Below are 17,342 nucleotides of genomic sequence, written 5' to 3'. Positions count from 1 at the left end.
TCTTCCCTCTCCTCCCTCAGCAGCCGCTGATCTACTTTCTGTTCTGCTGGGCTCCTGCGTGAGCGGAGTGCTCAGTGCCCGCCCCTTCATTGTGGTCTCCCCTGGTGTGATCGGTGGACCTCTGCACACTGTTACCTGTTCACCAGTGGGTGTTCTGCTGGCGAGGAGCAGTGTGCTGCAGGGGTGTATCACAACACACTCGCCCTGTCATCTGTTCATACTGGGGATGTTTCCAGCTTTGGGTGAATTGCTATAAACAGTTGTACATAGGCTTTTGTGTGAACGTGTATCTTCTTTTCCCTTGGGTAAGTGCTAAGTGTGGGCTTGCTAGATCATCTGGTAAGTGTGCAGTTAGCTTCTTAAGAGACTGCCAGACTGTTTCCTGAGTGTGCCATTTTACACGCCCAACAGCAGCGGGTGATAGCTCCAGTTCCTCCATGTCTTGCACACATGCTCTGAGATTGGGCTTTTTCTGTGAACGCCCTTACTGCAGTAATCAGCACAGTGACAGCGAGCCCTTTAGAGCCTTCAGGGACACAGCCTGGTGGGATCCGCGTGCCTTGTTCACCACCACTAGATCAGCATAACATAGCGTAAAAGCAGCTGTTGTCCCTGCTAATTTCTTTTTTTTTGGTTTTTTTCCGGTACCGGGAATCGAATTCACGACCTTGCACTTGCCAGGCAGGTGCTGTGCCGCTGAGCTAAATCCCCAGGCCCGCCCCTGCTAATTTCAGAACATTTTAATCACTCTAAAAGAAGTCCTGTACCCTGTATTTGTGCATAAGTTTTTGTGCAAACATAAGTCTTAAATTCTGCAGGGTGTACATTTGTGTGAAGGAATGGATTCCTTCAGTGTTTGAAACACGTTGGGAGTCTGCCGAACTGGTTTCTGAAGCAGCTGCACCATTTTACATTCCACCAGCCACTCATAAGGGTTCCAGTTCATCCCACCCTGCTGATGCTCCGTGTCTTTTTTTTAAACAGTCACCGTAGGTGTGAAATTGCATCTGATTGTGGTTTTGCGTTTCTTTGATGGCTTATGTGAGCATTCTTTTACGTGCTTATTGGCCACTTGTTTTTTGCCTGGTTTTGTTTTGTCACCTTTTTTTTTTTGGAGACGGTCTCACTATGCAGTTCAGGCTGACCTCGAACTCACCCTCCAGCCCAGGCTGGCCTCAAACTCAAGGCAATCCTACTGCCTCAGCTTTCTGAGTGCTGGGACTACAGGTGTGCGCCCCCAGGCCTGGCTTTTTGTCCCTTCAAATCCTTTGCCCGTATCTTTCCTTTCCTTTCCTTGTGTGGTACTGGGGATTGAACCCAGGGGCTTTACACAAAGTGACATTCTTATCCTTTTTCTTATTTTTAAAATATTATTATTACTTTTTCTGGGTGTTTTTTTGAGACAGGATCTCGCTATACAGTTCAGGCTGGCCTTGAGCTCACTTTGTAGCCCATGGTGGCCTCGCACTCACATCCATCCTCCTGCCTCAGCCTCCCAAGTGCTGGGATTACAGGCGTGTGCCACCATGCCTGGCTGTTGTTATTATTTTGGTTTTTTGAGATAGGACTAGGATCTTCTTATATAGCCCCTTGGAGTGATCCTTCTGCCTCAGCCTCCCTCTTCCTGGGATTATAGGTGTGTGCCACCATGCCTGGCTTATTTTTTTACTTTTAGACAGAGTCTCGTTGAGTTGCCCAAACTGGGTTCAAACATGTAGTCTCTTGCCTCAGCCTTCCAGAGTGCTGCAGGTAGGTACCACCTTGCCCTGCTCCCTTGCGTATCTTTAAATTAGGCTGTATTTTTATTTTTGAGTTATAAGACTTTTTTATATTCCATATTCAAATTCTTTATCAATTTTTCCAAGGCTTGATGGCATCTTTTTTTTTTTTTTTTGGTGGTGCTAAGGAATCAAACCCAGGGCCTTGTTCATGCAAGGCAAGAGCCGTACCGCTGAGCTGCATCCCCAGCCTGGCCCCCCTTTTGAGACAGGGTCTCACTGTGTAGCCCAGGCTGTGCTCAAACTCAGTGATTCTCCTGCCTCTGCCTCCCTAGTGCTGGGGTTACAGGTGTGGGCCACCATTCCTGCTTTGATAGCATCTTTTGAAGCAAAATATAAAAATTGTGCATTTCAGTGCAGTTCTGTTTAGCCTTTTTCCTTTGCTGCCATGCTTTTATTGTCCGGTGGGCGAAGCCGGCACCTGGCACAGCCTGGGCACAGCGCAGCACTGAAGTGCTGAGGCCGTCCTTCCCGTAGTCGGACTTCCCAGAGACGGGCGCCCAGATGCAGCCCAGACCCACTTACCACACAGTGCCAACTCTGTAATAAAAGCTGAGTGCTGAGGTTTTAGTTTATAGTAAACAACTCATACATTAACATGTTTTGTCTTAAAACTGCAATAACAAGCTTTGAATGTTAGCGCTTTTTATTGAAAGGTAGAAGTTTGCATTTGGTGTGCTTTCACCCAAGGTGTGTTACAGCAAAAATTCGGGCTGTATTCCGCAAGAGACCAAAGAGAACAGACAAAGTTTTAATTTAGACCGGTCACCTCTCATCCCGACTTGCAAGTCAGGGAAGTGGGCTTGTCTTTGTTCCCAGGTTATATACATTTTTGGTTTCCATGGTAACAGAAAGGCATGTTGTAGCTTGGTCACATGTTGCTTTCCTTGTGCCGTGTAACCGGGTCAGGCTCCGGTCATGAGCCCAACCACAATGATATATACTTTCTGTACTCTGTTCTGTATGTCCCTGTTATGGTTTGTGTCTGGGTGTCCCCCAAAGCCTCATGCGGCCATGGGGCAGGCTTTTTAGAGTTTGATTGATTATGGGTGTGAGAGCTGCACCCTCCCTGGGGTGGATAGTTTGCATATGTAAGGGAGAGCAAGAGGCTGCTTGGGGCCATTTCCTGGCTTTTGTGCTTCTGGCCATTTTTTCCTCCCTTGTGTGTGCTTGTTGCTTTGCTGTGTTCTGCCATGAGCTGTAGCTCTCTGCCGTGTGCCACTCTGCCTTATAATCTACCAAGTACGGACTGAAACCTCCACAAACTGTAAGTGAAATAAACCTTTCCTTCCTTAATTTTGGGAGTCAGGTATTTTGTCCCAGCAACGAGAGAAAAGTAACCAAGACAGTCCCCCTTTAGATAACCGTACATTTCCTTTAGGGTTACAGTGTTTACCTAGGGCCAGGAGATGGAACTGCCCAGGCAGGGTCACGGAGGGTTATGTAGGCCTAGGTGCCCCCTTATCTTGGGGAGACATTCCTGCGCAGTGTTGATCTGGGGAATTAGCTCTTACACTGTCCCGGAAGGCTTCCCAAGGCACCATGTAGGCTTTTACCAAAACTGTTTTATCTAAAATAATATGCTAAGATTCGTTGCCCCTCCAGGTGGTCTCTGCTGTTGATGTGTGCTGATGATTTGTCAGACCTTGGCTCACACTTTGTTGGTTTGAGAACAACACGTGCAGCACTCCTATAGTCTGTCAGTTTCTTTCTTATGTCAGATTTGATCTAATTAAAGCAAAAACAGCTGCTCACAAGCAAAGATAATCCAAACAAAGTAAGAAAAGCAGTCCCCTGCCGGGTGTGGTGGCGCACACCTGTAATCCCAGCTTTTCTTTTTTTTTTTGTCTTTTTGAGACGGTCTCACTATGCACTTCAGGCTGACCTCGCACTCACTTTGTAGCCCAAGCTGACCTGGAACTCACAGCAGTGCCCCTGCCACAACCTCCTGAGTGCTGGGATTATAGGCATCTGCCGCCATGCCCAGCTAAACGCATTTTTAGATTTGGAAAATATTTCAGCTGCCCACTTTGAAGGTCATTTTCAAAAACTGCAGTTTTGCTGTCACAAAACGTCCTTTCTGCTGTTTTCCCTACATCTTGTGGCTTTTTGGTCAGTACGTTGAAGTGTGGTGTAAAATCTGTGAAAAACACGTTGCTAAGCCAGGCCGTATCAGTGAACTATGGAGATACCTGCTCCTTTTCATTCATTCATTCTTTTTTTTTTTTTTTTATCTGGTACCGGGAATCAAACTCTCGACCTTGCGCTTACCAGGCAGACGCTGTGCCGCTGAGCTATAGCCCCAGCCCCTCCGTTTCATTCACAGACAGCTTGATTTCATCCAGCCAGGCTTCACATCTCTCCAGGCCTCACCAGCTGCCCAGCCACCAGACACCCCTGAATGGGGTACACCATGGTACTGTGCTCATCAAGAGCTGCTTGACTCTTACAAATTTAGCACAAGCCCTGAGGTAATTCACCATGTTTGTGACACTCTTGAGGGTATTGTCTGAGTTTTTTGCTGCTTTCTCCAGCACAGAGAGGTTCTTAATGTATAATACAATGAAACTGAACGACCAAATCTTTTGCTTCTTTAACAAAGAACTTGGGGCTGGGATTTAGCTCAGCAGCACAGCACCTGCCTGGCAAGCACAAGGTCGTGAGTTCGATTCCTGGTACTAGAAAAAACAAACAAACAAACAAAAACGAAGAACTTTATATTGTTGTTGTTGTTGTTTGTCTTTTTGAGACAGGGTCTCGCTATGCAGTTCAGGCTGGCCTGGAGCTCACTTTGTAGCCCAGGCTGGTCTCAAAGTCACGAGGATCCTCCTGCCTCAGCCTCTCGAGTGCTGGGATTACAGGGGTGCGCCACCATGCCCAGCAACAAAGAACTTCATGAAGCCAGATGTTAACCCCACCGTGTAAGGTGCCCCACCACTAGTAATTGAAACCACTTTTTGTGGTCTTATTTCTTGTGACAAAGAAGCTTCCATGACGTTATAGATATCTATCCCTTGTGTTCTTCCAGGCAGAGACACCAATTTCGCCAGCTTTTTTATGAGGTCACCAACAGCATCACGCAGAATTACTGCTAGCCTCGTGTGCTTGTTTATATCTGTGCTTTCATCCCAGCACATGGAGTAGCAGACTGCCTTTTGTGTCAGCGGTGAGCTCCTAACTAGCACCGCTTGCCATGCGCAGGACCCGATCCCTAACAGTATCTCTGCAAAGTGGCCTCTCAGAGATGTGGCGTGTGATTTTATCCTTGTTTGGGAAGTGAGACAGGGAGTTACTTGCAGACAGCGTGGCCATTTTGACGAAGTCCCCACCAGGGATGGACTGCCTGTCCTGTGCACAGTGAAACATGAAAGGTGGCCTTTGTCAGGTGATTTGTTTTAGAAAGATGGTTGCAGAAACTGAGGTTCTGGGGAGGGATCTCCTCAGCTGCCCTTCAGGAAACTTTCCTTTCAGCCTCACCACGATTGGTGACAGACCCTTGATGAGCAGTGCACAGCGCTCCCACCGCACAGAACGCGTCAGCCTTGCCCGTTGTGTCCGTGACTCCGAGGACATCCCAGGCTTCTTGGGATGGTCTCCCACTGTCTGTTTCAGTTTTTTGTTTGTTTGTTGTTTTTGCTGTAGTCATTTTTTGGTGTTTAAGATTTGGAGTCCACAAAAACACAAAATGGGAAAAAAATCCCTATCCCTATCCCTCTACCAAGAACAGCTAACACTTAACACTGAAGAATTGTATATTCCCTGAATCAACTTTTTTGTGACTCTCAGCTGGGTTCTTCTTGAACTTGCCGACCACCGACACAAGGGGGCAGTGTGCTCCAACCGCCAGCACACTGCCTCCCCGAGGGACCCCGGCTCTGAGAAAGGCGTCTGAGTGCATTTCCTACCTTGTGGGGCTTCTGCTGAAATCACAGCCAGGCCTAGCAAATGTGTGCACAGTATCCTTGCTCTGGTTTTCATTAATTCTTCACAGACAAATGTGATGCTGCAGATTCAGATAGGCCAGGGGGCAGCAAAACGTTAAAAGAATCTCAGTCTCTTAATTAGAATAGTTCTTTGCTAAATCTTTGATAATAAATTTTAGTTTTTCGTAAGAAAGCCCAAAACTAAAATCTGTGTTAATAAGAACAAATGTATTAAAACTCACAGCCAGTCCAAGCATGCACGTATGCATGCACACACACACACACACCCACACACCCACACACACACACGCACACACACGCACACACGTCCTCGGCAGCACACTGGCCACGCGGAGAGCCTCAGCTAACGAGTTCCTCCCGAGCGTGTGCGTGGCCACTGTGCGCTGTGCTCGGCTCCGGGTGACGCGGCTTGCACGGCAGCAGGGAGCCCCTGTGGGCTGTGCGTACGCACCGTGGCACACGTGCCGTGGGTCGCCACCGTGCAAGTCCATTTGAAGCTGCACTCCGCCTTCCCCTCCAGGTCCCCCGGGGCTTCTCTCTCATTCCAGCTTTCTCTTTGCGTAGGGAAGGCGGCCTTCGCATCACTTCTGCTTCCCTGTCCTGCCAGTTGACAAAATCAGCAAAAGTAGATTAGCGTCTTTCCCAATCCCAGATTCCTGAGGAATAATCACTGTAGCCAGCTCAGGCCCCGTCTACGCCGTGACTGGGATTGGGCCAGCTTAGGGAGCCATCAGGCCGGCCGCCTCTGGGGCGAGGATGCAGGACTCAGAAGGGTTGTTGGGCTCCAGCCAGGCGGACGCTCCGGAGTCCATTTCCTGTCGGTGAGGTTGTGCCGGGGTCCCTCGGGGAGGCAGTGTGCTGTCCTTCCCAGCAGCACGTCCGTTCCCCACCCAGCGGAGGAGCAGGAGGGGGGTGGCAGGCAGGGGGCCCTGGTGTGAGGTCGCTGGAGCGCCCCTCACAGAGGAGAGTCTGGAGCGGCCTCCTTGGCCGCATGGGGCGGGTGAGGCTGTCCAGCTCGGCCTTCCAGGATGAAGAAAACGGGACTTTCTAGCGGGGTGGGGACACGAGGGTCAGTGGGCTCCAAGGGCGCCCTGCGGCTAGGCATCGCGGGAGGGCTGCAGGGGACTGCGGCGGCAGGCTGCAGTCGGGGTGGACGTTCAGGTGTTCCAGGCAGAGCGGGGAAGTTGTCCATTGTTCAGGCCGTTCCTGCCCGGGGCTGGGACGGGGGCCTGAGGAAGAGGTGATGCTGTGCACGCGGAGATGGTGGGTCTTTTTCTGAGCTCAGGACTTTCGTTAACTTTCTTAGATGATTTTTTTTTTTTAAAGATCATATACTGGTGGGCGTGGTGGTTACACCCCCGTAATCCCAGCCACCGCGGAGGGTGAGGTGGGAGAAACAAGTTCAAGGCCAACCTGGGCAAGTTAGGAGATCCTCTCCCAGAAAGGCCTGGGAATTGGCTCCGTGGTAGAGTGCTTGCCTAGCGTATGCGGGCCCTGGGCTTGAACTTCAGTACTTCAAAAAATTACTTCAAAAAGGTGACAGCCCATACTTTCTCTGAAACTAGGTGCCCCATTACTTCATACCTGAGGCGGGAATCTGGAGCCGGGAGGCTGCAGGCGGCCCCTCAGAGGCCGCTCTCTCCTGCCTGAGTGGAGGCGCCTGGGGCCGTGGGGGGCGTGCGTGTGACCCGGGCTCTGTGTTCCAGGTCGTGTATGAGAGGTGTGAGAAGCTGCGGCCCACGCTCTTCCGGCTGGCGAGCGACACCACCGACGACGACGACGCGCTTGGTAACACAGCTGTGTCCCCGGGGCGCGGCGGGCACCCCCGAGCAACACACGCGGCCTACGTGCTGTGTCCCCGGGCGCGGCCTGCGTGCTGTGTCCCCGGGCGTGGCGGGCACCCCCGAGCAACACACGCGGCCTACGTGCTGTGTCCCCGGGCGCGGCCTGCGTGCTGTGTCCCCGGGCGTGGCCTGCGTGCTGTGTCCCCGGGCGTGTCGGGCACCCCCCGAGCAACACACGCGGCCTGCGTGCTGTGCTGCTGCGGTGCCAGGAACGAGGCAGAAGGAGCTCTGGGTTCTGTGCGGTGGGGCTGGAAAGGGGATGGTTTCAGCTGACTTAGAACTGACTCTCGGAAGAACCTAGGTCTGAGCAAGAAATCAGCAGATCTAGAATCCTAAAGAGATGACGTAGGCATGTGACCAGTTGCGCAGAGATTAGGACCAGTGCGTACCCGCCCCCAGGTTTCTTTGTTTTTCTTCCATGGAAAATAGGCCCCTTTACTCGTAAAGTGCTGTGAAGTTGCTGATTGCATCTCCCTTTGACACTTAGTGTTTTTCTGTTCCTGATAGTTCTGATAATCGCCAGTTAGAGCAGGGGCTAGATCAGGTTAGCAAGAATTTTGACCAGGTGTTATGGCTCATTCTTTTTAATCCCAGCACTGTGGGAGGCTGAGGCAGGAGGATTGAAGATTTGAGCCCAGCATGGGCAATTTAGTGACTCAGAGACCCTGTTGTCTTAAAATAAAACACGAAATGGCTAGTGATAAAAGCTTGCTGCGAAGGCCCGGGGTTCACTTCCCAGTGCCCGGTGTTTTGGGGTGTTGTTATAAAGGTCTGTGGTATCGGTATCTGCATTTTATTTATCATCTAACCCACTATTTTCTCAGGGATTGCAGTGAGGTCAAAGGTAGTCAAATTTAAGTTTGTAAAGAACTGATCGGAGCATGCCGGGTGAAAACACTTGCTGTAGAATTCAGCCCCACGTTGGCAGTTTGCGATCTGTTCATAGCCAGAAATTGGAGGCCACTAAGCAGTTTTTCACTTCCCAGAGGTAATCCCCCGGCACTTCTTTTTGGTGCCAGGAACCGAACTCAGGACCTTGCGCTTGTCAGGCAGACGTCTGTGCCGCTGAGCTCTGTCCCCTGCCTCTCCAGCACTTTGGCCTGTGTTCTACACCCTCCAGCCCTGTGGCTCTTCCTCCTAGACGGATTCATTGGCACTGAAGCCCGACTGGCATGCCTGTGCAGTTTTGGAACCCTGGGTACTTAGGCCATGTTTTAATTTGGATGCCAGATTTTCCTGGGGAGTAACCAGGCCTGCATTCATAACTCTGTGGGATCTGTAGGTTAAAAGCTGACTTCCATAGATCCGTTCTCTAAGTACTTAGAAGCTTTCCAGTGGCTGTGTGAGACGCCTTTAGATTAATTAAAATTAAAAGTGTCAGTCCCTCACTGAAAGAGCCGTAGTTTGGGGGAATTTTTATTTCTGAGACAGGGTCTCGTATGCAGTTCAGGCTGGCTTTAAACTCACTGTGTAGCCCAGGCTGGCCTCCAGTTCACAGCGATCCTCCTGTCCCAGCCTCCTGAATGCTGGAATTACAGGCTTGTACCACCGTGCCCAGCCTGAAAGAACCATATTTTGAGTGCTTACTGTTGGCTATCATGGTGGAGAGTGCAGACGTGGTTAAAAACAACAATCTGTTTTTTTTCTACATTGGGAACCGAGAGTTTCAGGCTCAGGGTGGAGTAACGCAGTCTGGGAGCAGGAGGCACGGATATGCTGAGTCCAGTCGACTGTGTGAAGGCTGTGTTTTAGAATGCTTAGAAGAGGCTGAACTTGTGGTAACTAAACGGGTTCTGGTTTTTCTCTCACTCTTCAGCGGAGATCCTGCAGGCAAACGACCTCCTCACTCAGGGAGTTCTGCTGTACAAACAGGTGATGGAGGGTCGTGTCACCTTGGGGAACGCAGTGACCAGCACGGTGGGAGACACGCCCATCTCCGGAGGTACGTGTGAGTTCGAAGAGCTGTTCGCTGCCTTCTGCCTTGCGGCAGCCCAGCACCTCCCAGGGAAGGAATGGACCCGCGGGGCGTTTGGGGTTGGGTGTAGAATTGAGAACTTGTCCCCGTCCCTCGCTGTGGAAAACGTCCTCCGTGGTGGTGGTGGCCCTGGGCCCGCTGTGTCAGGGTCACTGGGTAGCAGACTCTTTGCTCTCAGCATTGACCTGAGTCGAGGCTGCTCAGAGGTAGACCAGGTTGTCTGTGCTTATCAAGCACTGTAGATCAGAAACTTCCAAAGGACTTACCTGGAGCAGCAGCCGTGTCTGCTGGTGCCCAGGCTGATGGGACCTTCGGAAGAGAACCTACCTCTAGGGTGGGAAGCAGTCCTCTGCCTGCCTCGCTGTCCGATGCAGGCTCGGCTGTGTTTGCGCTAAGTGGGAGGTGGATCCGGAGGTGTGTGGAGGTGGGAGAGTGGGTGAGGAGGGAGAGCCCCAAGGGTGCTCTCCCTTCTGGCCTGTGTGTCCTATCCTGTCCATTCTGCAGCCTTCCAGAGCCCAGCAGCCTGCGTGAAGAGCTGCCCCCTGATTGACCTGGAGGTGGACAGCGGCCCTGGGCAGGACGGGCCTGTGGCATCGTCTTTGCTTCATCAGGACCTGGCAGCCTTGGGTGAGCGGGGTTGTTAGAAGGGGCAGGCACAGCGGTCCTGAGCAGGGAGCGGGGAGGTGGGTCTGTCTCAGGAGCACAGGCCTGCTTTCGGGGAGCCAGGGGTTCCGGGCAGCTCAGAGAAGCCCCTGTGCACCTGAGTCTCGGATTAGCCGTGGGTGCGTGGAGTGCTGTGGGGGGCCCTCTTTTCTCCTGACCTTGAGAATGTCCTCAGAGGGCGGGTGTCCCTCGGGTCTGTGTCTCTGCAGGTGGGGTACAGTTGTCACCTTTGTCCTTTCCTACAGGGCTCAGTGACACTCCCGTCCCGGGCAAGGTAGGGAGCTTCCCCTAGGGGCGAGGCGGGTGGAGGGACCCTCAGACTTTGACCGGCTTGGTGGGCTTGCAGTTCCAGAGCCCCTCCGCGTTCATTCTCTCCAGTTCGTGCCCCAGGGAGCGACCTCGAGTCCCTCTCCCCGTCTCCCACTGTACCAGGCTTCTGCTTCCGAACTGTCTGCTCAGCAGGCCGCTTCTCTCCGGCTTTGCGTTTCTCCTTCTGCCGCAGGACCCACACTAAGCCTGGGAGTTGGGGGAGTGTGCCGTGGCGCTCCGTGGCCAGTGGTTGGGAAACTCTAGCCTTATTTTAGCCGTTCCCGTCTGACAGGTTGCTGGTCCGAACTGCTGTACGGAAAAGAAGGGTCCCACCAGCAGCACGCTGCCTGGAGGTGGTCTTCAGAGCCCTGCTGCGGACAGGAGCTTGCTGGACCTCCTGTCCCCACAGCCTTCTCCGGGTCCGCTGTGAGTCTTCGGGCACGGGAGGCAGACAGGTCTGGCTTCCATGTAGGGCACCTCGTGCACAGAGCCTGGGGCAGCCGGGACGGCCAGGGCCCCGCCCTCCCAACTCAGGACGTCCCGGCTGGTGGCTGCCGCCGCGCGGCCGCCCCCTCTCCCCACCTACTTCCCTCATCCGGCACGGCGAAGTGCGCGCTTTGGCCAGGACACCCGACACAGGGTTCTCGAAGGGCTGCAGAAAGCAGCAGACGTATGTGTTCTTCTCAATGGCTGTGTAATTTGGAATTAAGCAGAACTTGATCCTTAGAGCAGTCTGTAGTGGGGCCCTAACTGCCGCTCCCTAAAAACAGTGGGGAACGCTCCGCCTTTGCCCTTTTTCTGTAAGTGGTAGTGATGCAGTGTGGCTTATTTTTATGGAAATGGCATCCCCGTTTATAAACTGTACTCCACTGTGACTTTATGTCGCATTACACCCTTGCCACTTTTTGTTTATATAAATCTGCCTCATTTTCTTTAATAGCTACATTGTAACGGATTGTGTGGGCTTGTTTATTTTTTTCTCTTTAGTTTGGATATATTTAATCATTTCCCTCTTAATGAATGGATATCGTGTGTGTGTGTGTGTGTGTGTGTGTGTGTGTGTGTATTTTTCCCTTCTCATCTTGTTCTTTATTTTTTTTTTTCATCTTGTTCTTTAGAAAGTCTAATCACAGATTCTCAGAATTCTGTACCATTCTTGGTCATCTTTGATGCCTTTTATTTCTTTGTAGGAATTATATTCCACAGAAAAGTATCCCCAAGGAAGTGCCACCAGGTACTAAATCATCTCCAGGTTGGTCCTGGGAGGCCGGCCCATTGGCTTCTTCGCCGGCCTCACAAAATACACCTCTGGCTCAGGTGTTTGTCCCTTTGGAGTCTGTGAAGCCCAGTAAGTACAGCTGTACCTCTTTATTTTCTTTTTCTGTGTTAGACTCCTGGCTTGTCCGTTCCAAATTGGTAGGAGTGGCCCTTAAGTTTGGGAAGATGAGTCAGCTGCTCTGACTTCCAGCTGATACTTTTTCTGAAGTCTTGTCTGTCACTGTGAACGACACTGGCAGGCAGGACTTAGTGAGGGGCTGAAGTCTTCTGTGGGACGTGTGTACTCGCGTGGAATTCAAGGTGCTGTACTTGATATGGCCTGAGATGACAGAAGGGGTAGACGCTGGAAGGAAGACTTGGCTAGCAATCTTCTCTCTAGGGATCCTGTTAAGTAAGAAAAGTGGTATCACCTCCATTGTAAAAGAAAGGCAACCAAAAGACCCAGCCACTGAAGGTGACACGTGTGGTCAGCATAGTAGGTCTGGAGCAGGAAACACGCCATGTGCTGGGCTCCGGGGCTGTGCTCTTCTGGGGCAGAGCCCCTGGGGAGGGCGGAGCGCAGAGGGCCTAGAACCAGGAAGGGGAGTTTAAACATGTTTGGTGGATACCCTTTGCACATCTGCTGGAGTAATTTTTGATTGAAAAAATAATGCATATTTGTTGTTAATTTCCTGTTTTAAAAAATTACTGCCACAGTCATGTAAGATGGTAACATTTAGAGGAGCTGTGTGAAGTATATGGGAATTCTTGTATTAGTTTTGTAACATCTTATAAGGCTGAAATAATTATAAAACCACCTTAGAAACATGATATTAAAAGAACATGTTCAGTGTGAGCCTCCTCCTCCAGCTTGCCAAGTAGCGGGGATCGAGGTGTTAGCCTCCAGCCCTGCTGATGCCCTGTACACTCTCCTAATAATTAGGCCACTCCTTTACAGTAGTGAAATGCTCAGGTAGCCAATTTAAAAGTTGGATCTGCACTGTCAGTTCCCTTCCACCGGGTTGCCTTTTTCCCTGTACTCCCACTACCACTAAGACTTCAGCGGTATTTTCCAGGCTTTGCAATTCTTGACGGTTTCATAAAACTATATATTTTTTATTTTTTTTGTACCAGGAATCGAACTCGGGACCTTGCACTTGCCAGGCAGGTGCTGTGCCACTGAGCTATATCCCCGGCCCAAAACTAGATTTTTATAATACACATTTTCATAAGTGATGTTTGGCATGTGGTGTGGATCTTTAATCCTTAACAATGGCCTCATGCTCTGCCGTGCTTGCCTCTGAGTGAAAGTTCTTCCTTGAGACAAGCTGCAGAGTGGGCATGTTTTACTCGATTTTTCCACTATTGGAGAATAGGTTTTGTTTCCCGTATTTTCAGTCTTTTGTTTATAATTAGTAATTGTGAGATGCTCCTTTTTTTTTTTTTTTTTTTTTTTGGTACTGGGAATTGACCTCAGGATTTTGCGATTGCCAGGCAGGCGCTTATGCTGCTGAGCTGTATATTCCTGGCCCAAAATGCTCCATTTAATGTTTAAAAAAACGGGGAGAAAAGTCAGGCTTTAAATGTATGCAAGATTAATTCTGTAGTAGAAAAAGTATGGTCCAAAATAGCAAAAGTAAGACCAGGTAAAACGTAGTCTTTTTTTAAAACAGCAACAACAACACATGTGCATGATCTTTTTTCTGTGTTTCTTTTATTCTACTCAGTAAATACGTCTTTGATGTAAATGCAAAGTATTTCTTTTTGATTAAACCGTAGAAGTAGACATTATAGTGTAACTCAATACTATAATAAAAAAAAATTCAAACTAAAAAATTTCCCCAGATGGTCAGTCACTTGGATGCTTTTTGTTTTGTTTTGTTTTGTTTTTGAGGCAGAATCTCACTGTGTAGTTCAGGCTGGCCTTGAACTCACTGTGTAGCCCAGGCTGCCTTAAACTCATGGCAGTTCTCCTGCCTCAGCCTCTCAAGTACTGGGATTACAGGTGTGTGCCACTCTGCCCGGCTGGGTGCCATTTATTGAAACAGCCACTGATCTTCACAGTATTTTTTCTTTATGTTAAATTCTCATGTTTGGGTCTGCTCCACATGCTCTGTTTCATACCACTTTACCTGAATTGGAATTCTATCTCTGTTTGCAGTACAAACACAGGTATCAGTGGCCTTTTTATTTGTTGGTTAGTCTTGTATATATTTGCCCCGCCCTGCATTAACAGTAGAACCACTTCTTAGTTGAATTAAAACAATCTTCTCAGTATTTTCATATTAAATCTGTTACTTAAGGCTTACTTTCCTTATACTTTTGTAAAGCTGAGTGTAAGGATGGGTGTGGTCACGTGTAGGCAGCCATAGGAGAGAGGCCGGAATGAAATAAGCCTCAGTGTCCGTGCTGCTTACTTCTGGGTCATCCAAAGAGCGTTTATTTCTTGGCATTTTGTATTTTCTGTAGTGTTCAGGCATTATTTTAATCATAGTTGTGTTTCCCTTGGAAAGGTTATTTTTTAAAAAACCTGCTGAAGTGCTTAGGATGGTTGTGTGATGAAGAGAGGTCAGTTTGGAGGGCTGTGGGGGTCCAGAGACACGTGAGGACTCGGCTCACGGTGGTGTGGAAGGGTTCAGTCCAAGAGCTGCAGAAGCAAGGGCAGTGCTGATGACGTGCAGATCTCTCGCGCCTGGCTGTCGTGAGATGCGCAGTGGTGCTAACCCTTCTGGTTGGGTCCTCTCTGCCAGGCAGCCTACCTCCTATTATCGTGTATGACCGCAACGGCTTCAGGATTCTGCTGCACTTCTCCCAGACGGGGGCGCCGGGCCACCCGGAGGTGCAGGTGTTGCTGCTGACCATGATGAGCACAGCCGCCCAGCCTGTCTGGGACATCATGTTCCAGGTGGCGGTGCCAAAGGTGAGGCCCTTGCTGCTGGCCAGCTGCTCTGACATGTTCATGACGGAAAGTTCATCTCTGAGCACAGGTCCTTTGGTGGGACATGGTTGGTTAGGTAAGAGAGATCGTTCGCATTCAGACTAGTTCGAAGATAAGGTAGAAATTCTATTGCCTGCCTTAACCAGGGGCTCCTGAATATCTGCCTTAAAATACGAGTTGATGCAGGTAGGTTTGTAGATAATTCCTGAGGCATCTCTTTCTGTCTCTTGATGCTGCTTTGCTTTTGGGGACTGTTCTCTGGCAGTCTTCCACAGAGCAGGAGCATGACTGCAGCAGCTCCGGGGATACGTGGTCCTTCACTGTGTAATCACAGAAAGGAAACGCAAAGCCAGCTGCGGGGGGGTATGCCTGCTGTCCTGGCTGCTGGGGAGGCCGAGGTCGGAGGGTGGTTTGGGACCAACCTGAGCAATACAGACTCCATCTCTTAAAGCAAAAGGGAAACTGACCTGTTGTGCAGCACGCATAGTGCCTGTCCAGGGAAGGGACCTGACTGCCTACCTTGGACCAATAACTTGTGGCCAGGGAGTGATGTATCTGGCCAGTTTGGAACATGTGTCCATCCTTTTCCAAGGGAAGTAGGGACCCACTGATTAATAGCTGTAACAGTCACAGGGAAAGGGGCAGGTACTAAAAGGAAAGAGTCAAGGCAAATGTTAGACCTGTGTTCTCTAATCTTCACGGTAGACTTAAGGAGTATGTACTGCTTTTTTGTTTTTGTTTTTAAACAGGTTCTTGCTTTGTAGTGCAGGCTGGCCTGGAACTCACAGCAATCCTTCTGCCTTAGCCTCCTGAGTGCTGAGATTACAGGCGTGTGCCACTATGCCTAGCACATGTACTGTTACGAGTTATCAATACAAGTCTCAGAAGTTAAATATGTTGTGCTAGGTCTCAGGGCTAATAAGAGGCAGAGTGAAGATTAACTCTTTTGTTTGTTGATTGCAGTACTGGGGATTGAATTCAGGGCCTTTGTACGGAGTTATGACACAGGGTTTCACTGTGCAGTTCATGCTGGCCTTATAACTCACTTTGTAGCCCAGGCGGGCCCCGAACTCACAGTGATCCTCCTGCCTCAGCCCCCTGAGTGCTGGGATTACAGGCATGTGCTACCGCACCTGGCCTCCTAGCCCTTTCTTACTTTGAGGCCGGGTATTGCTAAGTTGCTAGAATGGGCTGAAAACATGTGACCCTCTTGCCTCAGCCTGCAGCAGTGCTGAGATTACAGACGTGCGCCACCACACTTGGCTTCGGGCCGTGCACTACCTGTCTATGCTGCTTGTCAGATGCCAGCCGTTGACCGTGCATCTTTGGGTACCCTGTGTGGTACCCTGTGTGTGTAGAAGGGAAGGCCTTCTAGGTCGCTTCATTAGTTAACGGGCACTGTCTGCGAACTCCTGTTAGTAAGGCCCGTCTCTTCTCTGAGGGGTGGTGTGGAGGTTCAGCTCCTGTTTCCCTGGTCTCCTCCCCTGAAGCGCAGCTTGTCAAGGGTGAGTGATATGTTGGGTTTTCCCCCGACAGTCAATGCGAGTGAAGCTGCAGCCAGCGTCCAGCTCCAAGCTTCCCGCATTCAGCCCTCTGATGCCTCCAGCTGTGATATCTCAGATGTTGCTGCTTGACAATCCACACAAAGTATGTTCCGATGTCTCTGCTGGCAGGGAAATGGGGACCCCTGGACTGCAGGTGGGGCACTGTGTTGCTGGGGAAAAGTGTCTGAGGCCTTGTGAAGTCTTGGGTCGGGCGGGGTGGGGTATGGAACATCCCTTGCTAGAGTCTGATTTTCTTTGGGGTTTATTAAAAGCAGATCAGTGATGATTGTTGTAGCTGAGAATCAAGGAAGTGACTCCAGTACCATGGAGCCCTCTGACAAAGGGAGTCTGTCTTCCTTAGTCCTTCTGAGTGGCCGTCCGTCCAAGCCCTGCAGAATACAGAAGGCTCACATGTTTGGCTTCCTTGTGTTTGTAATCCCAAAGAGGCTAGGCCAGGGTGTCCAGCTCATACGGTTGCTGGACGTCCTCATCTAGGCTGTTCTGGCGACTCGTGGGTGGATGAGTGGGTTTTCTGGGGCTGGCCTCTGTGTTGCTCCCCTCTGACTGAACACCTCGTGTCTCTTCTATCCCAGGAACCTATCCGGTTACGGTATAAGCTGACGTTCAACCAGGGTGGACAGCCCTTCAGCGAAGTCGGAGAAGTGAAAGACTTTCCTGACCTGGCTCTCTTGGGGGCAGCCTAGCTTTCTCACGAGGTGGATCCTTCGAGTCAAGCTTCGGCCTGTGTTTTTTTTTGCTGTCTTGTCGGGGCTCGTCACGGTGATTTAGTGCAGAGTGCCAGGAGCTCTATCCTGATGTCAGGCTCCGAACGCCGCCTCTGACCTGTGTGTCGTCAGGGACTGGGGGTGGGCGAGCAGGGCTCCGGCCGTGGGCAGGGTGGGAGATGCCAAGCGTTTCTGGCGGCTGTCTCCGCCGCGATCCTGTTTGTGCATGCTTGTGGACACTGATGTCCCTGCCTCAGGTGGGAGGTTTTATAAGCCAAAGTTTTTTTCATGTATTGTTACCTGGTCATTCATCCACTCTGTGCCTTGTCAGCCTTTGAAAGTCTTGGTTGCTCCCAGGCTGCTGT

The 17,342-nt window shown here is 50.6% G+C and overlaps 1 protein-coding gene across 1 annotated transcript in view; it reads left to right on the top strand.

Moving 5' to 3' along the window:
• Positions 1-17,270, top strand: part of Gga2 (golgi-associated, gamma adaptin ear containing, ARF binding protein 2) — a gene marked incomplete at its 5' end in the record, with an annotated part of 26,930 nt that extends 9,660 nt beyond the window's left edge. The window contains 9 exon segments of the mRNA XM_013504804.1: positions 7,429-7,510; positions 9,383-9,508; positions 10,046-10,168; positions 10,450-10,478; positions 10,806-10,939; positions 11,704-11,861; positions 14,521-14,690; positions 16,245-16,355; positions 16,846-17,270. Of these exon segments, the coding sequence (XP_013360258.1) occupies positions 7,429-7,510; positions 9,383-9,508; positions 10,046-10,168; positions 10,450-10,478; positions 10,806-10,939; positions 11,704-11,861; positions 14,521-14,690; positions 16,245-16,355; positions 16,846-16,956 (1,044 nt within the window).
• Between the last annotated feature and the right edge of the window lie 72 nt (positions 17,271-17,342).

This window comes from Chinchilla lanigera, unplaced genomic scaffold (genome assembly GCF_000276665.1).
Source record: "Chinchilla lanigera isolate Chin_1 unplaced genomic scaffold, ChiLan1.0 scaffold00092, whole genome shotgun sequence".
Taxonomy (NCBI): domain Eukaryota; kingdom Metazoa; phylum Chordata; class Mammalia; order Rodentia; family Chinchillidae; genus Chinchilla; species Chinchilla lanigera.
The sequence above is the reverse complement of the archived record's forward strand: the minus strand, read 5'-3'. Positions and strand labels throughout refer to the sequence as shown.